The sequence below is a fragment of the Loxodonta africana genome, chromosome 15 (assembly GCF_030014295.1).
Source record: "Loxodonta africana isolate mLoxAfr1 chromosome 15, mLoxAfr1.hap2, whole genome shotgun sequence".
In the NCBI taxonomy this organism is placed as follows: domain Eukaryota; kingdom Metazoa; phylum Chordata; class Mammalia; order Proboscidea; family Elephantidae; genus Loxodonta; species Loxodonta africana.
The window spans coordinates 71,818,457-71,844,329 of record NC_087356.1 but is presented as its reverse complement, the minus strand read 5'-3'; the positions used below and the strand labels follow the sequence as shown (position 1 = coordinate 71,844,329).

The 25,873-nt window shown below is 37.3% G+C and overlaps 1 protein-coding gene and 1 pseudogene across 1 annotated transcript; both read left to right on the top strand.

Annotated features, from left to right (window-relative positions):
- The first annotated feature begins 11,050 nt into the window (after positions 1–11,050).
- On the top strand, positions 11,051–12,264 carry LOC100670645 (putative olfactory receptor 10D4). The gene has a single exon (XM_003418291.4). The coding sequence runs from the start codon at positions 11,332–11,334 to the stop codon at positions 12,262–12,264; it is 933 nt and encodes a 310-aa protein (XP_003418339.2). The 5' UTR covers positions 11,051–11,331.
- A 9,741-nt stretch (positions 12,265–22,005) lies between these two features.
- On the top strand, positions 22,006–22,915 carry LOC100670928 (olfactory receptor 10D3-like; annotated as a pseudogene).
- The last annotated feature ends 2,958 nt before the right edge of the window (positions 22,916–25,873 follow it).

The window sequence follows — 25,873 nt, the reverse complement described above, 5'->3', positions numbered from 1 at the left end:
CATTATCCCGGGTTTCCTGAGGAGGAAATTAAGGCACTGAAAAGTTAAGAAACTTTCCCAGTGTCACATAGTTAGCAAGTTGCCAAGCTGGAATGTGAACCTTGTGCCTATTCAACCATTTCTGCTTGAAGAATTCAGAGATATTGATTACATTTTTTGAGTTGTGTATCCATAATCACCCTCCTTTTCTGAGTTGGTCCTCCATCATTGACATAATCTCATTGTCCTCTAAAGTTCCTATCGAATTTTTCAAGTTGTTGTCGTCACTTCTGTCTCATATAGATCATTCTTCAATGAGTCTAATGCTCAAAGCAGACAATTTTTCCTAGTTAATCTAAAATACTGTTTTTGTTTTAAGAAGGCTTCAGGGGATGTGTTTGGTTTAAGGTTTAAAGATTATCTCAATGCAGTAGTTTCAGGGGTTCATCTAGGCTCCATGGCTCCAGAAAGTCTGGAGTCCATGAGAATGTGAAATTCTGTTCTACATTTTCCCCATTTTGATCAGGATTCTTCTGCAGAATCTTTGATCAAATGTTCAGTCCTGGTGGCTGGGCATCATCTAGTTCTGGTTTCATGGCCAAGGAGGCAGTTTTTCAAGGAGGCAATTGCCACACATTCCATTTCCTGCTCCTATTCCTGCCTCTCTTTCTCAGTGGCTCCAGGCAAATAGAGACAAATTGCCTTGCCTTCGATGGCCACTTGTAAGATTTTAAGACCCCAGGCACTATGCAACAAACTAGGAGGTAGAATAGAGCACTAATCACGTTGTTAGGTCCGTTATCTGGGGTGTCGCATGAAACCATAACCCTAAACCCCAAACCAAGGAACCAAATCCCATGAGGTTTTTGGTTGTACATAAGCAGCCTCAGCAGCTACTCTTTTGTTGTTGTTGTAAATATATGTATCACACAACTTATGGAAGCTCAACTTTTTGTGGATGTAGAACTTACTGATAGCAATTACAATAATTGTCTGTGCAACCCTACATTTAATCAGTGTGATGTTTCTATCGCCGTTAAGCCCTCCTTTCCCCCTCATTCTCACTGTTAGTAACCACTAATAAACTTTAGTCTCTGTACATTCTCTTTTCTTGTCTTTTTATATAAGCGAGGTCATACAATATTTGTAATTTTGTGATTGACTTATTTCATCAGCATAATTTCTCCAAGCTTCATCCATATATAGTATATATCGAGACTTTGTTTTTCCTCCTGGATGAGCAGTATTTCATTGCACATATGTACCACATTTTGTTTATTCATTCATCTCTGTTGGTGGGCATTTAGGTTATTTCCACCTTTCAGTGCTCTTATTAGAGACTAGATTGGAACTGGACTCCAGAGTGTGCCTGTTTAGAATTTTTTTACCTGTATCATCTATCTACAAGTATGTGTATCGATAGATAGATGATAGATAGATAGATAGATAGATAGATAGATGATAGATAGATAGATAGATAAAAATGGAGATTTTAATCTTATCTATCTACATGTGTATATGTTAAGAAGAATTATATAGTTGTGATCATATTTCATATGTGTACTTTCTTCTTTTATCATTGTTTGAAGTATTTCAATTGCTGTAATTTTTAAAAATAGCTCTATAATTCATATAACTTAAAATTGACCCATTTAAAATGTAAAAGTAAATGGTTTTTAGTATGTCGACAAATAAGTGCATACATCACCATAACTTTTGAATATTTTCATCATCACAAAGAGAAACCACATGCCCTTTAGCTATCACCCCTCTATTCACACTCCTTAGCCCTATGATATCACTAATCTGCTGTTTGTCTCTATAGATTTGTCTGGTGTAGACATTTTGTAGAGATTTGCTTACTCTGGATATTTTATGTAAATTTTTTTTTATCTATATATATATATGTAGTTTTAACTCTGATAATGTTTTCAAGGTTCATTCATTTTGCAGCATGTATAGTACTTTATTCCTTGTTTATATCTATATGACATTCTATTGTATGAGCATACCACATTTTGTTTATCCAATCATACGTTGATAGGCATTTGGGTTGTTTCCACCTTTTGGCTACTGAGAATACTGCTGCTCTGAACATCTGTAGTACTACTAGGGTAAGGAATATGAAGTTTTTTTTTGGTCTTTTTAATACACATTGCCAAAATACTTTACAGAATTGTCTATAATCACTCCTATTTTTTTTTTTTAGTAGTATAGTTTATTTTCCCCTGCATTGTGTAAAGCACTGGCTTAAAAGTTGTTAAATTAATAACTGTTGTTTGAATGCACATTTTCATTTCAAGTGAGGCAGGATATGTTTCACATATTTATTTGATTATCTTCTTTAATATGAACCAGTCATTGTTCTTTCTCCATGTTTAATGGAATCATGGGAATTTTGTTATTTTTTTGTGTTCTCCATAGATTTAGAATATTAACTTCTCATATGTGTGCATTTTCCCTCAATTTTTAATTTATCCTTTTGTGTCATTTGTGATATTTTATTTATAGAAGTCTTTAATTTTTAGGTAGTCAAATTTATCAATCTTTTCTTTCTCTTCACCCCCCCCCCATTGCTTATAAACTTAGAATTAATTCCTATCTGATAAATATTTAATAATTTTTCTAGGTTTTTTTTAGTAGGCTCATTAGTATACCTGAAATTTACTTAATTCCTAGATGGGAATTTAATTTATGTGTAACTCTGTAGTAGTGAACTTCTTCTCTTATTTTAATGCCTTCAAATGTAAACAATAACTTTAGTTTTCTTAATAAGAATTTTTTAAGCTTCATGACTTTTATCACAGAACAGTGGTTCTATCATTTATTGTAGAATAGTGGTTTTAACCTTCTAAAATTTGATGATATGTAATTTGGAGCATAGACATTATTAACACTTATAAGCTCACTACTATTGGATTTCTAGATGTGCATTCTTTTTTTACCTCAACCAGCTCCTTTCTCTTCCACACCTGTTCTCTCTATTGACTACTTTTTCCTGTTACTGGAGACCCTGGCTTTCAGTTCTTTCTCAACTACAGCACATTATTTACAGATGTTTTCTCTCCTTTCTCCCATTATCTCCAGCTATCCAGTGGTGTTGCATGTTAAGAGCTGTCTCCAAAGAGTTGTAGAAAGGCACATTGATGGAGAAGTGTGGGTATAGGAGGATGCATAGTACTGGAGGGCAATAGGGGCTAGACTATAATGGGGAGAGATGAACTTATATTTCCTCACTCTTCCTTCTTCCTCAACCTGAATTTTTGATCACAGGTCAATTTATGCTTAGGCCATGCTTTCTTGTTTTCTCTGTCTCTTAAATAATCTTCATCTGCATTCACTGTTATTCAAGATTTCTACTAAATTGTAACATTTTATTAAAATTTATTATCATATTTTTGTATGCTGTTGTGATGACAAGTTTGAACATCCTTATGGACATTTTAATTAGGAAAGATCATATAAAGTGTGGCTAATATGACACCAGACCAACTCAACTTTAATATAACCTCCCCATATAGAAAGGTATTATTAGAAAATTTACTTCCTGTTCATGGAATCTTAATTTCGGTTGCATTTCATCTTAGTTTTGGTAGGTAACTTGCCAAGTTTTGGTACCAGCATGTAGAAAGTTAACTACTGGTTATATTTAGAGAATTTCTTCCTGACCCACCACCAGATCCCTTATGTATTTGTGTGTGAATATATATATACATAAATATAAAAATAAAAACAAAAATTATATATATAGATACACATACACATACACATTGGGGCCCTGGTGGAGCAGTGGTTAAGAACTTGACTCCTAGCTCCAAGGTCGGCAGTTTGAATCCACCAGCCACTCCTTGGAAACTCTATGGGGCAGTTCCACTCTGTCCTATATGGTCACTATGAGTTGGCTCGATGGTAAAGGATTTGGTTTTGGTTATATGTATATTCATTTAAAGAAAATGAAAAACAAACTAATTCTTTCTGATTTTTTTTTTAATGTACTTTAGATGAAGGTTTACAGAACTAGTTTCTCATCAAACAGTATACACATTTTTTCTACGACATCAGTTAACAACCCCACGACATGTCAACATTCTCAATTCTCAACCCTAGATTCCCTATTACCAGTTTCCTTGTCCCTCCTGCTTTCCAGTCCCTGTCCTAGGGCTGGTGTGCCTCTTTAGCCTTGATTTGTTCCATGGGCCTATTCAATCTTTGGCTGAAGGGTGAACCTCAGGAGTGACCTCATTACTGAGCTGAAAGGGTGTCCAGGAACCATACTCTCAGAGTTTCTCCAGTCTCTGTCAGACCAGCAAGTCTGGTTTTTCTTCTTGAGTTAGAATTTGTTCTATATTTTTCTCCAGCTCTATTTGGGACCTTCTATTTTGATCCCTATGAAAGCAGTCAATGGTGGTACCCGGCCACCAGATAGCTTTACTGGACTCAGTCTGGTGGAGGCCATGGTAGATGTGGTCCATTAGTCCTTTGGACTACTCTTTCCCTTGTATCTTTAGTTGTCTTCATTCTCCTTGCTTCTGAAGGGGTGAGACCCATGGAGTATCCTAGATAGCCTCTTACAGGCTTTTAAGTCTCCAGACACTGCTCACCAAAGTAGAATGTAGAATATTTTCTTTATAAACTTTGTTATGCCAATTGAGCTAGATGTTCCCCAAGATCATGATACCCACAGCCTTCAGCCCAGCAATTCGATCTCTCAAGGAGTTTGGATATTATCTGTGAAGCTACCATGACCTTGCTTGCACAGGTTGTACTGGCTTCCCCAGTATTGTGCACCCATTCCCAAAGTTTCCACATATTTATTGTCAATTAAGTGTTTTTTCATTCCCACCCCTCCTCTCCCTTGTAACCATCAGAGATCTTTTCTTTTTGTACGTAAACCTTTCCATGAGTATTTAGAGTAGTGGTCTCATACAATATTTGTCCTTCTGTGACTGACATATTTCATTCAGCATAATGTCCTCCAGATTCATCCCTGTTATGAGATGCTTCACAGATTCATCATTGTTCTTTACCGTTGTGTAATACTCCATTGTGTGTATGTACCACAGTTTGTTTATCCATTCATCTGTGGATGGGCATCTAGGTTGTTTCCATCTTTTTGCTATTGTGAACAATGCTGCAGTGAACATGAGGTGCATATGTTTATTCATGTGATGACTCCTATTTCTCTAGGATATATTCATAGGAGTGGGATTGCTGGATCATATGGTATTTCTATTTCTACCTTTCTAAGGAAGTGCCATACCATTTTCCAAGATGGTTGTATCATTTTGCTTTCCCACCAGCAGTGCATAAAAGTTCCAATTTCCTGCAGTCTCTCCAACATTTGTTATTTCCTGTTTTATTGATTCTTGCCAAAAATGCTGGGGTGAGGTGGTATTTCATTGTGGTTTTTATTTGTATTTCTCTAATGGCTAGAGTTCATGCGCATTTCCTCATGTGTCTGTCAACCACCTGAATGTCTTCCTTGGTGAAGTGTCTGTTGATTTCCTTTGCCCATTTTTTAATTGGATTATTTTGTTGTTGTTGTTGTTGTGGAGGTGTTGGACTTTCTTGCAGATTTTAGAGATTAGATCTTTGTTTGATTCGTAACAGCAAAAAAAATTTTCCCAGTCTGTAGGTTCTCTTTTTACTCTTTTGGTGAAGTCTTTTGAGAACCATAAGTGTTTAAATTTTAGAAGATCCCATTATCTAGCTTATCCTCTGGAGTTTGTGTGTTTTTGGTTGTGATTTGTATCCTGTTAATTAATGCTGTGTATTTTATTAGGACCTCTAGCATTGATCCTATTTTTTTTTTTCTATGAACTTCATAGTTTTTGGCTTTATATTTAGGTCTTTGATCCATTTTGAGTTAGTTTTTGAATATGGTGTGAGGTATGGTCTTGTTTCATTTTTTTACAGATGAACATTCAGTTTTGTCTTTTCCTCATTTGATGGATTTAGGGCCCTCTTTCATTTTTTTTTTTTTTTCTGTTTTATTAACAAACTATCATCTTCACATTTTTCATAATTAGATTGAATTTCAACATATTAATTAATTAGGTGCAATCAATGAAAGTAAACTCACTAAAAGGTCTGTCATTGATTAAAAAGACACTAAAGGAGGTATATAACGTAAACTAGGTTAGTTACCCTCTCTCAATCTGTGAGTGTTGATCTGTAATATAAGTAAGAATCTCAGCCATTTGTCACTCTTTACCAGTAGTGTAAAAAGTTTTCTGTTATTTTCTTCCCTTTTCAATATTTGCTGAATGTAAAAACAAATGTTTTCTTCACCCAATAGTGTTCAAAACTTCAACTGTTTTTAAGACTATACTGTTTTCTGTAAATAATGTTAGAGTTAAACTGATGCATTTAGCAATATGCGTGAAATTATTTTGCATGATATCTATGAGTCAAAGGGAAGATGTCTATCTTTCAGAATCACCTGGTCTTTTACACATTCTAGGAAATTCACCTTTTGTTAACTTCACTTTTTCACAGGCCAAGCAGTTTTTCTTAAGTCTCTAAAAATATCTGTTTGCACCTTCCGTACATAAAGCCTAAAGTTTCCTTAATCCTACTATGCTTCTTAACCTGGCTATTCTCAGTCAAGAACATAAATCAAAGCATTCCCTAACTCCATCCGTAAGTTCTGTACTTTCTAACATCTTCATATTGCGCTATGCTTCTTTCAAAAGAGCCTCCCTCCTAGTCCTTCCTATTTCTCTCCTGCAAAAACTTGGAGCAGAGAAAATGCTATATGGACACCATATCCTGTTTTATTTTTCTGTCCTTGCCACAGATAATAGAGTATCTCCCAGATTCATATTAGTTGTGTCAAGACCATGATATTGTGTTATGAATAATGGAATGAGGGCAGAAGTGATGCAAACTCTCCTTTGTATTGAAGTGAGCTATCTCAGGATAGCTCATAACATCATCCTGAGTAATCTTTCTTTTCTCACTCCCCTTGACAGGAAGACTTTGGAAGCCAGTGAAGCAGCCTGGATTTCTTAATATCCACCTGTAGTACAGCTGCCTTGAAGAATGTCCATCCCATGTAGGACTGTTCATAATTAAGAATATTTGTTGTATTTAACCACTGAAAGTTTGGATTTAGTTGTTATTATGACATAGAATATTGTCTTAGTTACCTAGTGCTGCTGTAACAGAAATACCACAAGTAGATGGCTTAACAAAGAGAAATTTGCTCTCTCACAGTCTAGGAGGATAGAAGTCAAATTCAGGGTGCCAACTCCAGGGAAAGTCTTTCTCTCTGTGTTGACTCTGGAGGAAAGTCCTTGTCATCAGTCTTTTCTTGGTCTAGGAGCTTCTCAGTGCAGGGAACTTGAATCCAAAGGACATATCCCCCTCCTGGTTCTTTATTCTTGGTGGTAGGAGGTCCCTCTCCTCTCTGCTGTATTCTCTCTTTTATATCTCAAAAAGATTGACTTAAGATAAAACCTAATCCTGTAGATTTAGTCCTGCCTCATTAACATAACTGCCCCTAATCATGTCTCATTAACATCATATAGGTAGAATTTACAACACCTAGGAAAATCACATCAGATAACAAAATGGTAGACAATCACACAATATTGGAAATTGTGGCCTAGCCAAACTGACACATATTTTTGGAGACGTGATTCAATCCATAACACCTATTCTATACTGATTAATATAACTCTCTTATATTTTGTTGTAAATAAGACTTGTACATACTTACTCTCTTAAGAATGTTTCCTGTCTGAACTGAAAACATACTATTCCTTTCAGCAGATTTGTATTTACTTCATCTGAAAGCTCTTTATATAGCAAAAGACTAGGTGTGTGAGTTGTTGTTTTGAAAGGCAAATCAATTGTTAATCATGTCTTTGAAATTTCAAGTAACCAAGATATACAGATTTTTATGTAAAGTTTCCCAGTTTTTAAATGTTGTAAAGAATTTAATAGAAAATGTAAATCTATAATCCAAAGGTTGCCCGCGGAGTGTCAAGTTGGAATCTTCTGCAGAACCTCTTCTAACCTGGAGGTTCATCCAGCTCTTCTATCTTCTTCCCTTATCATCAGTTATTCCTGTAACATGCCTAAACATTCACTAAAGTCTTTGGAAGAAACAGAACACCCTTCCTCCAACCCAAGCACTGCTCCAATATTAGGAGATTTAAAAGTCCTCAATGATGACCTGTACATCACCCTACCTTCAAAGCTTTATCTCAGGTGCCCTTATAAAAAAAAAAAAAAAAAAAAAGCTTTATCTCAGGTGCCCTTACCTCCACTTAATTTCAAAATCCCAACCAAGGGTTATTCCCTGGATCCTGCCATAATCTTTCCCATCAATCTATTTGGCCCACTCCTGAAATATCAGATATGAATAATCCCACTCTGAATATAGACCCATTGTCTTCCATCTCTCATTCCATTTTCCCTCTAGATTTTCTCTTCTCCATGGAATCTACTGTCCATAGTTTTTCTTTGTCACTGTTTTCTCCTGGTTCTACCTTCCTTTCTATTCAATTCTGAATATTTAACTCTTCTGGTTCTCCTTTCCTCTACATTCAGCGCAGGCTTGTTGATACCTATTCTCATCACCCTCAATGCCCTCTAAAACTTGATTCGCTTATTGGAAGTGTTCAAAAGACACCTGGCTGAAGGAAGTTTAAAAGACAAGAACATGGGAACAGAGGCAATCCTAAACCATACATAAATTCTAGGGTCTTTATTTTACAAGTCAGCTGCGCCATAGCACTGATTGTGGGGAAAAGTTTTTATGTCAAATTTTAGGGGATCAATGAGATAGCTCTTGCACCTTTCAAAAATTTTGAAACACTAATTATATTCAGAAATTCCTTGAAGACCAAAGATTCTCATTTCAAAATTACATTATAAAATGCATTTTTTCTGGGGTTAGTAACCAATAGATAAATTCTAGTTGAAGAAAATACATGCTATTTTCCCTTATCTTTATTCCAACACTTAGTGGATATGGGCCTTGAGTAAGAAATATAACATCATGATTCCCACTTTTGGTGTGTCATGATCTCTAGAAAATTGCCTTTGCCATCCAATGATTTTTTTTCATTGTGGTAAAGATATATTTAACAAGGCCTTTGCCATTTCAACATTCTTCACATGTACTATTCAGTGATACTGTGTTCACTGATATTAATTATATTCATCATATTGTGTAACTATCACCACTACTTGTTTTCACATCTGTTGATGGACATGAAGTTGCTTCAACTTTTTGGCTACTGTGACTAGTACTGCAGTAACATTGTTGTGAATGTATCTGTTCATGTTTCTGCTTTCAGTTCTTTTGAGCATCACCCACTGATTCTGACTCACAGTTTAGCTCTGGCAAGAATTGAGATGTCACAAGTATATGCATGTGTTCCTAGGTATCATCTGATTTCTGAGTTTTCATAAATATTATATGGGAAATCAGGAAAGGCTATTTTGGAGACTGCTATCCAAGTATCATTTTAAATTACAGAGACATCCTTATAATTATCACAAAGAATAATAATCTATAGGACATGTTTTCTAGTCTTGTATGATAGATCTACAAAGAGCGTGAGAGGGAAGGAATATTTCCCCAGTGGAAAAGGATGACTATATCTCCATGGTTTTGAATAAGAGGAAAAGAAAAATAAATTATTGTTCTGATCAAAATCTTGCAGAAATGTCATCAAATATTTCAGGGCATGAAAACAATTCTGGTGTCATTTCTTTCTACCTATTTTTGATTACATATAGCACTCTTTCCTCAGCTCCTGCCTCCCCACTTAATGAACTGCTTTAAGTCATATCCAAAGATGAGTATTCAACATGCAGGAAAATTGATTAAGATACTTGGTATTAAAAGGTTATTAAAGGCTGTCTAGTACATATTGCTTCCCAACTGAGAATCCCACTCCACTTCACTCTGATATCTATTTAACTCCTTCAGAAAAGCAGGCATCCTTGGCCACCAGCTAGCTTGTGCCACAGTTCGCATATTCACTAAAAAGCTACATTTACTTTGGAACAAAATGGAGTTATAAATGCATTGGGAAAAAGGAGGACAGAAAGGAAACTCTCTACCCTAATTGCTCCCTATGTTCTGCAGACTTTCCAGTCAGGGCCCCTAGGAGAGAGCATCCCAAAGGAACAGTAAAGATACTTATTCTCTCCTAAGGAGTTGATTGCTGCTCCTTCACTCAGGGGCCAGAAGCTCTGCTGGGTCAACATTTTCCAGGCCTGAGTGACTGAGTCTAGCAAAGATGAGTGTTCAGCTATTATGGCCCCAGAGGTTGGTCTTCCTGTTCCACAGCATCTAAAGGCAAAGGAGTCAGTGATGGGGTGGAAGCGGGGTCTGGCTCTCAGCCTGTGTCAGCCATGTTTCCATTCTGTAAGCAGCTTTTCTCTAGAGCACTTTCTTCTCATCTTCCCCTCATCTTTGGACAGGTTGTATGCACTAGAGGAGAGTGGGAAGAATGTGAGAATTGGATTGGATTTGAGTTTGAGCCTGATACTATCTTAGATGACTCATGATATTTTCTTCAGATATTCCCTGGTTAACGAAGCCTAACAGCAAAAACCTTAATGATGATTGCATCTATTCAGAATCATTGCAGACATAATTGCTGTTGAGAGACTAAATTTTGTATTGAAGGAACATAGCCATTTTTAATACTGGTACTTGTCTGTTGCTTTCTCCTACATTGAATATTATTTTTCCATTTTGTTTTACTATATGCCCACTATAAAAATCTCCATTGCCAGTTGTTCCAGCTGGTAAGGAAGAAAGTAGGTTTACAGGTGATGCAAGTCAATAGTTATCCCAGACACAATGAAACTACACCAAGTCAAACTAAGAGAAATATGTGGAATAAAGGCTCATTAAAATCAGAATATTAATATCTGAATGAATTTTTAACAACTGTTTTTTTTGTAGGTAGGCACAAACATTACACTAGTTATTTTATACACACCAAAGCATTGATTGTCTCAAGGACCACGAGAGATGTTATTATCACTGCTTATACAGGTACAGAGGAGGTTTAGAGATTTTGTTAAAATTATCGGAAGCCACAGAGTAAGGGGCAGATACAGCATTAAAACTCAGATATATTTCACTGTGTAGTTAATTCTCTGCCCTCTATTCTATATTGTTTCTAGTGTTATCCCTTCATTTTACTTAGGAGAGAACAAATATATGGTTTACCTAATGCCACTTATGAATTAACAACTGAATTGGACTGACCCGTATTTAAATTTCTTCACAGTACAGAGGTGTTATCAGTTTCAATGAGTTTTATGAAGGCATTCACCTCACTTGGCCATTCTTTGATCTTCCAGGACTAAAGAGCCATGACAATGAGGAACCACACTCCAATTACTGAGTTCCTCCTGATGGGAATCCCTCATACAGAAGGGATGGAAAATGTGCTCTTGGTCTTATTCCTGGGCTTGTACCTTCTCACTCTGCTTGGGAACCTGCTCATTCTTCTGGCCATCCTAGCTTCCTCTAACCTCCACACCCCCATGTATTTCTTTCTGGGAAACCTGTCAGTGTTTGACATATTTTTCCCTTCAGTGAGTTCTCCCAAAATGATGCTCTGCCTAATGGGGCACAGCCACACCATCTCCTTCCAGGGCTGTGCAACTCAGCTCTTCTTTTACCATTTCCTGGGCTGTACTGAGTGTTTTCTGTACACCGTGATGGCCTATGACCGCTTTGCAGCCATCTGCCACCCCTTGCGATACATGGTCATCATGAGCCATCGGGTGTGTGCCATCTTGACTCTGGGCACCTGGATGGGGAGCTGTGTGCATGCCTCTGTCCTCACATTTCTCGTCTTTAAGTTACCCTACTGTGGCCCCAATGAGGTGGACAATTTCTTCTGTGATATCCCCATGATGCTGTCCCTAGCCTGTGCTGACATCTCTCTGGCTCAGACGGTGAGTTTTACCAATGTAGGTATTGTTGCTCTCATGTGTTTCCTTCTTATCCTCACTTCTTATACTCGCATTGTTATCTCAGTATTGAAAATCAGCTCACCAGAAGGCAGGCGCAGAGCCTTCTCAACCTGCAGTGCCCACCTGACCTCTATCCTGCTCTTCTATGGTCCTGTGGTGCTCATTTATCTGCGGCCTGCTTCCAGCCCGTGGCTGGATACTGTGGTTCAGGTGTTGAATAATATTGTTACCCCTTCCCTTAATCCTTTGATTTACACCTTGAGAAACAAGGCTGTGAAGTTGGCTCTGAGAAAAGTGCTAATCCCAGGGGGAAGTGTTTGTTGAGAGTAAAATTTTATTTCACTCTCTGCCTTTCCAATGGTGTCTTGTATTTCTCTGGTGCAATTAAACTCATACTTTTTGTGATTACTAAGTGGGTATGACCTTCAAAATACGAAGTCGAATAAGTTCTTGGGTGAATTATGTTTAAAAAATAAATACTTTTTTTATGTTTTTATACTTATGTAATTTTTTAATCAACAAAATCTCTCACATTGCTTACCACACATCTGGCACTATCCTATGCACTTTACAAATGCTGACATATGTTATTACCATAATAATCTTATGAAGTAGATAATATCATTAGCCCAGTTTTACTGAGGAGGAAACTAAGGCACTGAGAATTTAAGACACTTCCCCAGTGTCGCAGATTCACCAAACTGAGATGTAAACCTTGTGCTGTACCTGCCTCTGATTGCAGAAATTGTAACATAAATACTTCTTATGGGCTTCTTTTCTATCATACATGGAATGTTCTCCAACTTGCTAAAAGAAAAAAAACAGTAATTCATTAAATTCACTGCATTTATTTCTCTCATTTTGTAGTCTGTCTTTTGATGGAGGACATGTGTTAAAGTGTGATATAAAGAAAATCTCTTACATTTTAAAATCAAGGTGTTATCCATGTATCTACCAACATATACTTAGCGTAAAGGCTCTACTTCAGGTGCTTGAATTCTTTCTTTATGACAATGGTATGAATTCTCTAAGAAGAATTACAGATTTCCATTCATTAAGTCCAGGACTAAATTTGAGATCCAGAATCCAGGCCTTTTAAAAACAATAATAATTTTTTATGATATAAATATATTGCTTTGAAGAAAATTAGGAAACTTCAGAAAAGTAAAGTAAATAAAAGTCACTCATTAATCCCACCAGCCAAAGATAAACACTATTAAAAACACGCCTTGTCAACCATTTCTGCACGTACAATTCAGAGACATCAGTTATATTCTTTGAGTTGTTCTTTTCTTGTCCATTAACATAAACTTAAACTCACTGCCCCATAAGATTCCTATCTAATATTTCAAGTTACCATTGTTGCTCTGTTTCCATGTAGATATATCTTAAAATAGTTTCATGCTCAAGGCAGACTTTTTTTTTTTTTTTTTTTCACTAATTATTCTAAAATATTGTTTGGTTTTAAGAAAACTTCAGGGGATATTTTTGGTTTAAGGTTTAAAGATTATCTCAGAACAATTGTTTCAGTGGTTCATCTAGCCTTCATGGCTCCAGAAAGCCTGGAATCCATGACAGTTTGAAATCCTATTCTGCATTTCCCCCCTTTTGATCAGGATCCTTCTGTAGAATCTTTGATCCAATGTTCAGTACTGGTAGTCGGGCACCATCCAGTTCTTCTGGTCTCATGACCAAGGAAGTGGCTGCTCATGGAGGCAATTAGCCACACATTCCATTTTCTCCACCTATTCCTGACTCTCCTTTCTCTGTTGTTCAAGGTAAATAGAGACCAATTATTGTGCCTTGGATGGCCACTTGCAATCTTTTAAGACCTCAGACACTATGCAACAAACTAGGAGGTAGAGCAGAGCACTAAACCTGTTAATAGGCCAGTTAATTGGGATGTCCCACGAAACCATGACCCCAAACCTCCAAACCGAGGAACCAAATCCTGTGAAGTTTTTTATTGTACGTAAGCAGCCTCAGCATCTACTCTTTTTGTGGTTGTTGTTGTAACTATATGTATCACACAACTTTTTCCAGTTCAACTTTTTACAGCTGTGCAACTTATTGACAGCAATTACAATAATCAGCTGTGCAACCCTAACCTTAATCAATCTGATTTTTCCATCACCATTAACCCCTACTTTCCCCCTCACTCCCACCCCTGATAACCGCTAATAAACTTTGGTCTCTATACATTTGCCTTTTCTTGTCTTTCTGTACGAGTGAGGTCAAACAGTATTTGTCCTTTTGTAACTGACTTATTTTATTCAGTATAATGTCTTCAAGCTCCATCCATATTGTTGCATGTATCGACACTTTGTTTCTCCTACTGGCTGAGTAGCTTTCCATTTTATGTATGTACCACATTTTGTTTATGCATTCATCTATTGATGGGCATTTAGGTTGTTTCTCCCTTTTGGCTCTCTTATTAGTGACTAAATAGGAACTAGGCTCCAGGGTCTTCCTTAGAATTTTTTTTATCTGTATCTATAACCATATCTATATGTTCATCATCTATCTATGAATATGTATGGAAACATACATACATATACACACAGAGAGAGATCTTATCTATTTACCTATGTATATATGTTGAGAATTGAATAGTTGTGTTCATATTTTGTATATATACTAGCTTGTTTTAACATTCTTTGAAGCATTTCAATTGCTGCAAATTTTAAAAACAGTTCTATAATTCATATAGCATAAAATTGACAGGTTCATCATGAGCATAATTAAGTGTTGTGGAATCCCCATTTTCCACAATTTTATGCATAATTTGTAATGATCCACATAGTCGAATGCCTTTATATAGTCAATAAAACACAGGTAAACATCTTTCTGGTATTCTCCGCTTTCAGCCAGGATCCATCTGACATCAGCAATGATATCCCTGGTTCCCTGTCCTGTTCTGAATCCAGCTTGAATTTCTGGCAGTTCCTTGTTTATATACTGCTGCAGCTGCTTTTGAATGATCTTCAGCAAAATTTTCTTGTGTGTGATATTAATGATATTGTTCAATAATTTCCCCATTCAGTTCATCACCTTTCTTGGGAATAGGCATAAATATGGATCTCTTACAGTAGGTTGGCCAGGTAGCTGTCTTCCCTATTTCTTGGCATAGACTAGTGAGTACTTCCAGCGCTGCATCCATTTCTTGAAACATCTCAATTAGTATTCTGTCACTTTTGGAACCGTGTTTTTCACCACTGCCTTCGGTGTAGCTTAGACTTCTTCCTTCAGTACCATTTGTTCCTGATCATATGGTATCTCTTGAAATGGTTGAATGTCGACCAATGTTTTTTGGTGTAGTGACTCTGTGTATACCTTCCATCATCTTTTGATGCTTCCTGAGCCATTTAATATTTTCCCCATAGAATCCTTCAATATTGCAACTCTGGGCTTGAATTTTTTCTTCAGCTCTTTCAGCTTAAGAAATGCAGAGCATGTTCTTCCCTTTTGGTTTTCCATCCCCAAGTTTTGCACATGTCATTATAATACTTTGTCTTCTCAAGCCCTCCTTTGAAATCTGTTCAACTCTTTTAGTTCATCATTTCTTCCTTTTGCTTTAGTCACTTGACGTTCAAGAGCAAGTTTCAGAGTCTCTTCTGACATCTGTTCTGGTCTTTTCTTTCTTTTCTGTCTTTTTAGTGACCTCTTGCTTTCCTCATGTATGATGTCCTTAAAGTCATTCCACAATATGTCTGGTCTTGAGACATTAGTGTTCAATGGGTTAAATCTATTCTTAAGATGGTCTCTAAATTCAGGTGTGATATATTCAAGGTTGTACTTTGGCTCTTGTCGACTTGTTCTCATTTTCTTCAGTTTCAACTTGAACTTGCTTATGAGGAACTGATGGCCTATTCCAAAGTTGGCCCCTGGCCTTGTTCTGACTGATGATATTGAGCTTTCCATCATCTCTTCCCACAGATGTAGTCAATTTGATTTCTGTGTATTCCATCTGGTGAGGTCCACGTATGTAGTCACCATTTATGTTGGTGAAAAAAAGTATTTACATGGAAGAAGAAGTCATTGATCTTGCAAGATTCTATCATATGATCCCTGGAGTCGTTTCTATCACTGATGCCATATTTTCTAGCTACTGATCCCTCTTCTTTGTTTCTAACTTTTGCATTCCAATCTCCAGAAATTATCAATGTATCCTGATTGCATGCTCAATCAATTTCAAACTGTAGAAGTTGGTAAAAATCTTAAATTTTTTCATCTTTTCCCTTAATGGTCTGTGAATAAATTTGAATAATTTTGTCATATTAATTGGTCTTCCTTGTAGTTGTGTGGATATTATCCTATCAGTGACAGCCTTGTACCTTAGGATAGATTTTGAAATGTTCTTTTTGACCATTGTCTTAGTTTTCTAGGGCTGCTATAACAAAAATACCAGAGCTGGATGGCGTTAACAAGGAGAAGCGTATTCTCTCATAGTCCAATAGGATAGAAGTCCAAATTCAGGGGAAGGCTTTCCTTCTCTGTCAGCCCCAGAGGAAGTCCTTGTCATCAGTCTTCCATTGGTCTGGGAGCATCTCAGGGCAGGAACCTCAGGTACAAAGGATGTGCTCTGCTCCTGGCACTGCTTTCTTGGTGGTGTGAGGTCCCCAACTCTCTGCTTGCTTCCCTTTCCTTTTTATCTCTTGAGAGATAAAAGGCAGTGCAGGCCACACCCCAGGGAAACTCCTCTTACATTGGATCAGGGATGTGGCCCAGGTGAGGGTGGTGTCACAATCCCACCCAAATCCTTTTTAACATAAAATTACAATTACAAAATGGAGGACAACCACACAATGCTGGAAATCATGGCACAGCCAAATTGATACGCACATTTCTGTGGGCCATAATTCAATCTATGACAATGATGAATGCAATGTCATTCATCTTCAACTTGTCATTCCTGGCATAGTAGACCATGTGATTGTCCAATTCAAAATGGCCAGCACAGGTCAATTTCAGCTCACTAATGCCTAGGATATCAATGTTTATGCATTCCATTTCATTTTTGATGACTTTCAGTTTTCCTAGATTCATACTTCCTAACTCCACTTTCCAATTATTAATGTATGTTTACATCTATTTCTTCTCGTTTTGACTAATGCCACATCAGCAAATGAAGGTTCCAAAAGCTTGATGCCATCCCTGTCCTTATGGTAGACTCTACTTTGAGGAGGCAGCTCTTCCCAAGTCATTAAAAGAGTGCCTTGCAACCTGAGCGGCTCATCTTCTTGGACTATATCAAACAATGTTCCACTGCTATTTATAAGGTTTTCATTGGCTAAATCTTTTCAGAAGTAGACTGCTGGCTTGTTCTTCCTACTCTGTCTTAGTCTGGAAGCACAGATGAAATCTTTTCGCCATGGGTATTCCTGCTGGTATTTTAATATCGGTGGCATAGCATCACAGCAACACACAAGCCTTCATAGTACAGTAAACTGATGGACATATAGGGGCATAAAGCCTTAGGCCTCCTTAATCCCACCATGCATCTCATCCTGGCTATTATCAATCATAGCCATAAACACAAGTCCTCCCTTAACTCCACCCCTAAATTCTGTACTTTCTCACACGTTCAAACTGTTCATAGTGGCCTCCCTCCTTGTCCTTCCTATTTGTCTTCTGCAAGACCTCTTGGGGCAGAGACAATGCTACATGTACACCATATCCTGTTTTATTTTTCTTTCCTAGGCACAGAATAAGATAGTATTTCCTAGATTTCATGTTAATTGTGCCACAATCATATTATTGTGCTGTGGCTCATGGAATATGGGCTGAAGTGATACAAACTCTCATTTGTACTGAAGTGAGCTGTCTCAGGGATAGCTCATACCATCATCCTGAATGACCTTCCTCTTTTTGCTCCACCTGACATGGAGACTTGGGAAGCCATTGAAGCAGCCTGGATTTCCTAATCTTCACCTGAAGTACAGCTACCCTGAAGAATTTTCCATCTCATTTAGGACTGTTCATGACTATGAATAAATATTTATTTTGTTTAACCATTTAAAGTTTGGGTTTAGTTGTTATTATGGCATAGCCTATCCTGCACTAATTAATGTAACTCTTATATTTTATCATAAATAAGACGTTTACATACTTACTTTCTTTAGAATGTTACCTACATTTCTTGTCTTAACTGAAAGGATGCTGATTCAGCAAATTTGTATTTGCTTCAGCTGAAAGTTCTTTATATAGAAAAAGACTAGGAGTGTGAGTTGCTATATTGAAAGGCAAGTTAATTGTTGACCGTGGCTCTGATATGTAGATGTTTATGTAAAGTCTCCCAATTTTTAAATGTTGCAACTAATTTTATAGAAAATGTAAATCTATAATCCAAAGACTACCTGCAGAGTGTCAAGTTTGAATCTTCTGCAGAAACTTTTCTTACTTGGAAGTACATCTAGCTCCTCTATCCCCTTCTTTTATCATCAGCTATTCTTAGCCATGCCTAAACATGCACTAAAATCTTTGGTAGAAAAAGAACATTCTTCCTCCAACACAAGCTTCACTCCAATGTTAGGTAATTTAAAGTCTTCGATGATGACCTATACATCACCCTAGCCTCAAGCCTCTATCTCAGGTACCCTTACTTCCACTTAATTTCAAGATCTCAACCAAGGGTTATTCCTGGATCCTGTCATCACCTTTAGCATCACTCTATTTGGCCCACTCCTGAAATATCAAACATAAATAACCCCGCTCTGAATATAGACTCCTTGTTTTCCACATTTCTCGTTTCATTTTCTCACTAGGCTTTCTCTTCTACCTCAGTGGAGTCTACTGTCCATAAATTTTTCTTTTTCACTCTTTTTTTCCTGGTTCTGCCTTCTTCTCTATTCAATTTTGAGTATCTATCTCTTTTGGTTCTGCTTTCTGCTACATTCAGCATAGGCTTATTTGTGCCTATTCCCATCACCTTTAATGCTAAGACTTGATTCACATATTAGAATTGTTGAAAAGGCACCTGGCTAAAGAAAGAAAGATAAGAACATGGGAAAAGAGGCCCAAGGCAAATCTAAAACATAAATAAATTCTAGGGTCTTTATTTTTACAAGTCAGCTGCACCATACCATTGATTGTGGGAACAACATTTCATGTCAGGTTTTAAGGGCTAGATATATATTGTGCCCAAAAAGATAGCTCTTGCACCTGTCAAAATTTTCCAAACACTGATTATGTTAAAAATTCCTTGGAAACCAAAGATTCTCATTTCAAAATTACAGTGTGAAATGCATACTTCTGGTATTAGCGACCAATACATAAACCTAGTTGAAGAAAATACATGCTATTTTTATTTTATCTTTATTCCAACACTTACTGGATGTGGGCCCTTTTGTAAGAAAAGTAACAACATGACTCCCACTTTTAGTGTGACATGATTTCTGGAAAATTGCATTTATCGGCCAATGACTTTTTTCATTGTGGTAAAGATATGTGTACCAAGGCCTTTGCCATTTCAACATTCTTCACGTGTTCAATTCAGTGACATCAGTTGTGTTCATCATGTTGTGCAGCCATCGCCACTATCCATTTCCCAGTTTTCTGGTCCCCTTAACAGAAGCTCAGTGCCCTAAGTGAGGAGTTCCTCTTTCCTCCTCGCTCCTTCCCACCCCTGGTAATCACTAATAAACATAGTCCTATGAGTCAGAATCGACTTGATGGAAGCGGGTTTGGGTTTGTTTTTTTTTTTTTGGTAATATACACTTACCTTTTCTAGATGTTTCGTAAAAGTGGGATTATAAAATATTTGTCTTTTGTGACTGCCTCATTTGACTCAACATAATGTTTTCAAGGTTCTTTCGTGTTGTAGCATGTATCAGGATTTCATTATTCCTTATGGCTAAGTAATATTTCAATGTATGTATATGCTATGTTTTGTTTATCCATTCATCTGTTGATGGATATTGTTTCCACTTTTTGGCTACTGTAAATAGTACTATAATAAGCATTGTTGTAAAAGTATCTGTGTTTCTGCTTTCAATACTTTTGAGTATCAGCCACTGATATCAATTCATAATTTAGCTCTGTAAATTTTATAATTGGGGAATATTCTTCCAAACCCTGACAATAATTAAGATGTCACTAGTATATATTAGTGTTCCTAGGTATTATCTGATTTCGGACTTTTCATAAATATTATATGGGAAATCAGAAAAGGCTAATTCAGAGACTGGTATCCAGATATTTTAAATCACAGAGATGTACTTATAATTAACACAAAGAATAATAATGTATAGGATATGTTTTGTAGTCCTGTGTGACAGATCTAGAGAGAAGGTCAGAGGGAAGAAATATCTCCCCCGGGGGAACAGGATGACTGTACCCCCATGGTTTTGAATAAGAGGAAAAGAGAAATTATTGTACTGATCAAAATCTTACAGAAATGTCATCAAACATCTCAGGGCATAAAAACCATTCTGTCATTTATTTCTTTCTACCTATTTTCAATTATCATATAGCATTCTTTCCTCAGCTCCTGCCTCCCCACTTAATGTACTGCTTTAAGTCATATCCAAAGATGAGTATTCACCGTGCAAGAAAATTGCTTATGATAGTTGGCATTAAAAGGTTATTAAAGGCTTCCTAGTTCATATTGCCTCCTAGTTGAGAAACCCACTCTGTTTCATCTCTGATATCTATTTAACTCCTTCAGAGAAAGAGGCATTTTCACTACCATCTAGTTTGTGCCACAGTTTGCATATTCACTAAAAAGCTCCATTTATATTGGACCAAAATGGAGTTATAAATGAATTAGGAAGAAGGAGGGAAAAAAGGAAAGTCTCCACTAATGGCTCCCTCTGTGCTGCAGACTTTCTACTCAGGGCCCCTAGGGGAGAGGGTCCCAAAGGAACAGTAAAGATAGTTGTTTTCTCTTAAGGAGTCGATTGCTGCTCCTTCACTCAAGGGCCAGAGCCACCGCAGGGTCTCATTTTTCAGGCCGAGTGACTGAGTTTAGCAAAGATGAGTGCTCAGCTATTCTGGCATCAGAGATTAGTCCTCCTATTCCACAGCATCTAAAGGCAAAGGAGACAGTGATGGGGTGGATCAGGGTCTGGTTCTCAGCCTGTGTCAGCCATGTTTCCATTCTGTAAGCACCTTTTCTCTAGAGCACTTTCTTCTCATCTTCCCCTCATCTTTGGACAGGTTGTATACACTAGAGTGGGAAGAATGTGAGAATTGGAACTCTTTGAGTTTGGGCCTGATATTATCTTAGTTGACTCATGATATTTTCTTAAGATATTCCCTGGTTAATGAAGCCTAACAGCAAAAACCTTAATGATGATTGCATCTATTCAGAAACATTGCAGACATAATTGCTGTTGAGAGACTAAATTTTGTATTGAAAGAACATAGCCATTTTTAATACTGGTACTTGTCTGTTGCTTTTTCCTACATTGAATATTATTTTTCCATTTTGTTTTATTATATGCCCACTATAGAAATCTCCACTGTCTGTTGTTCCAGCTAGTGAAGAAGAAAGCAGGTCTGCAGATTATTTGATTCAGTAGCTTATCCCAGACACAATGAAACTATACCAAGCCAAACTGAGAGAAGTATGTGGAATAAAAGCCCATTAAAATCAGAATAATATCTTGAATGAATTTTTAACAAGTGTAGGTAGGAGCAGCCATTATTCTAGGTATTTCCTACATATTAACTCATTAATCTTCACAAGAATAATGAGAGATACTATTATCATTCTTTACACAGGTACAGAGGAAATTGAGAGATTTTGTTAAAATTACCTGAAATCACAGAGTCAGGGGGGCAGATATGGCATGTAAACCCAGATATATTTGACTGTGTAGTTTATTCTCTGCCCTCTATTCTATACTGCCTTTAGTGTTATTCCCTCATTTACTTATGAGGAAACAGATGCAAAACAACTCCATGGCTTATCTGATGTCACCCATGAACTGTCAACAGAATAGGACTGACTTTTATTTAAATTTCTTCACATTACAGAGGTATCATCAGTTTCAGTGGGTCCGATGAAGGCATTCACCTCAGCGAGGCCATTCTTTGATCTTCTAGGACTAAGTGGCCACGACGATGAGGAATCACACTCCAGTTACTGAATTCCTCCTGATGGGAATCCCTCATACAGAAGGGATGGAAAATGTGCTTTTGGTCTTATTCCTGGGCTTGTACCTTCTCACTCTGCTTGGGAACCTACTCATTCTTCTGGCCATCCTAGCTTCCTCTAACCTCCACACCCCCATGTATTTCTTTCTGGGAAACCTGCAGTGTTGGACATATTTTTCCCTTCAGTGAGTTCTCCCAAAATGATGCTCTGCCTAACGGGGCACAGCCACGCACCATCTCCTTCCAGGACTGTGCAACCCAGCTCTTCTTTTACCATTTCCTGGGCTGCACTGAGTGTTTTCTGTACACCGTGATGGCCTATGACCGCTTTGCAGCCATCTGCCACCCCTTGCGATACATGGTCCTCATGAAGCATCAAGTGTGCGCCATCTTGGCTGTGGTTACCTGGATGGGGAGCTGTGTGCATGCTTCTGTCCTCACATTCCTTGTCTTTAAGTTACCCTACTGTGGCCCCAATGAGGTGGACAATTTCTTCTGTGATATCCCCGTGATGCTGTCCCTAGCCTGTGCTGACACCTCTCTGGCTCAGACGGTGAGTTTCACCAATGTAGGTGTTGTTGCTCTCATGTGTTTCCTTCTTATCCTCACTTCTTATACTCGCATTGTTATCTCAATATTGAGAATCAGCTCATCAGAAGGCAGGCGCAGAGCGTCCTCAACCTGCAGTGCCCACCTGACCTCTATCCTGCTCTTCTATGGTCCTGTGGTGCGCATTTACCTGCGGCCTGCTTCCAGCCTGTGGCTGGATACTGTGGTTCAGGTATTGAATAATATTGTTACCCCTTCCCTTAATCCCTTGATTTACACACTGAGGAACAAGGATGTGAAGTTAGCTCTGAGAAAAGTGCAAATATAGGAGGAAATACTTGTTGGGAGTAAGCTTTTATGTCACAATATTGCTTTTGTTTATTTGACGCAATTAGACTTATACTTTTTTTGTGATTACTAGGTGGATTTAACACTCAAAATAGAAGGTTGAATAAGTTCTAGAGTGAATTTTTTTTAATATATATATGTAATTATTTCTTCAGCAAAATGCCTCACATTGCTTACCACAGGTTTGGCACTTTTCTATGCACTTTACAAATCTTGACATATGCAGTTACCACGACAATCCTATGAAGTAGATAATATTATTATCCCAGTTTTTCCTGATGAGGAAATTAAGGCACTGAAAAGGTGAGAAACTTTTCCAGTGTCACAGAGTTAGAAAGTTGCCTAGCTGGGATGTGAGCTTTGGGTCTTACCCTTGTACTAATGCTGCCTGTGTGTTACAGGAACTGTAACATAAATATTTCTCCCAGAAACTTCTTTTGTATTTACATGGAATGTTCTCCAACTTGCAAAAAAAAAAAAAAAAAATCTGGAGCTATATGCAGTAAACTAGGTCTCCTCTCAACCTGTGAGTCTGGATTTACAAGGTAAGTAAGAATCTCAGCCATTTGTTACTCTTTATCAGCAGTATAAAAATTTTATTTTCTTCCTTTTTCAGTAATCATAAGCAAAAATTTGCTGAATACAAATCAAATGTTTTCTTAACCTAATAGTATTCAAAATTTCAACCATTTTCAAGACTATATTTTCTATAAATAATACTAGAGTTAAATTGATACTTTTAGCGACATGCATAAAATTATTCTGTGTGATATCTATGCATGCAAGGAAAGATTTCTATCTTTCAGAGTCACCTGGTCTTTTGCACACTCCAAGGATTTCAGCTTCTGTTAACCTCAGCAAAATGGAGTTATAAATAAATTTATTCATACAAAAAATGAGGCTATTACTCTTTTTTTTCACTCTATTTAGTTCTGAGATATTTATTCACTGAAGGCGTTAGGATGCTCTTGTTAGAATAGGAAAAGTTCAAAGTAAAGATTATAATTATTGTTTAATAATTTTTATTTTCATAGGTTTTCCAACTTTTAGAGTGTTTTATTTGTTTCAGGAAGATTTCTGATTTAAGGAGAACACTTTTTTGTGACAATGTGCATGTGTGTGTATGTGTGTGACTTTACTGTTCCTAAGGCAGAGGGGTGTACCCTATTTTTGTGTAAATAAGGCATGCCTTCTACATTTGTTTGCTAACCTCTCCTTCTACCCCCAGCAAGTATTTTTGTAAGTGTGCTATCCTAATATTTTACAGCAACATATAAAAAAGTCACCATGGCAGCACTTATGAAAATGAAGAGGGGAGGAAGCTTTTAGCAAACAAACATAGAAGGTGTGTGCTATTTGCGTACAATATGGTACACAGTGTAACAGTGATCTTGTATAGTGGTCTCAGATGAGAAAGCTAGAAAGACTAGAAATGCCTTTTCCCATATGGTGTAATGCAAAAAGCAGTTAATTATGAATTAGCAAAATACCAAGGTACTAACAGTGGTTCCACTAATAATACTCTGTGTGGCCCCAGACAAGTCATAGTACTTGGATGGCCTTGGTTTCCAACATTTATAAAACAAAGAGATAAGACCAGAACATGGGTTGGGAACATCTAAAAATTTTTCACAGCTCTAGAAACTTATTTTTTTTTTAGTAACTTATTTAGAGGAAGCTGACCGTAGTTGGGAGACGGGCATGTACAGGGACCTTCTAATTTCTGATTTTGGTGAGGCAATTACTTTTATTTCCAGTACTACTTTAGGTTTTGAATCCTGCCTTCAGATTGGCTTCTAAATCACAGTGAAACCCCCCACACTGGCCAGCAGATGTCACTATCAGGGTGAACACAACCTAGATTCCTCTATGAACTGTTTAAAACAAAAAAAAAATCCAAACCTGTTGCTGTCAAATAGATTCTGACTGAGTTGGCAGCAATAAAGATTCTGGGACTGAACTGATGGGGGAAAGAATGGTTGAAATGATGATTAGACCGTGTGAGCAAAATCTGTGATGCTCTGGTTTTCTGATGGCACCACTATGTGTGAATGTCTTTTGAGAGCAACAGCTTCAAATAGCTAGTCACGATCACTTTAAAATGGGGGGTGCCACTATATATAGGAGGCCCAATGTAGCACAAACAATTAAGTGCTCAAGAACTACAGCTGCTAACTTGAAGGTTGGCAGTTCAAATACACCAGCTGCTCCTGTCCTATGGAGTTGCTGTGAGCCAGACTTGATGGCAACAGTTTTGATTTTGAGTATCAAAAATAATCAAAACTCACTGAAATTTGAACATAAGCTTTATTCTGAGCAGCTATTCTATATGCATATAGGAAGGACATTTTGACTCCAGAAAAAGCAAATGGCTCAAAGAAGGTAGGTACAATGAGTCTTAGAAAGAGAAGATGAGGAAGAAATATAGATCAACCTTTGGCTAGTTTTAACATGATTGAACCCTACCCTCCCTCTTTTACTGACATCAGTGGGTTTCAGTTCACAAGGTAGTCTCTACCTCTCCACCCAACCATATCTTTTGAGATTCAAATTTAGTAAGCCTGGCTTCAAACAGAAAAGAAAGGATTTGCAACTTAGGGTGAACCAAAAATTGGCTGGTGGACTGATTTTGGCCAGGAATTTCTTTAAAAGAGAATGTTTGATTTCATGGGTAAGAAAAATCTTAAAATCAAAATAAGACACCTGTTATTAATTTTTCTGTTCAACACCAGACAAAAAGGTTTGGCTCGAAGACAGGTTTGGCCATCTGCTTCCGAAAGGTCACAGCCTGGAAAACTCTATGGAGCAGCTCTACTCTGTACACGTGGGGTCGCCATGATTCAGAATCAAGTTAAAGGCAACCACCACCACCACCAGCCAGCCACTAGTTTCTGTGTGTGTGATAGCAGAGATTGGATGCAAGAAGTAATTTAGGTAG

Coding starts and splice junctions, on each gene's coding strand:
- LOC100670645 (XM_003418291.4), top strand. CDS start 11,332: ATGACAATGAGGAACCACACTCCAATTACTGAGTTCCTCCTGATGGGA.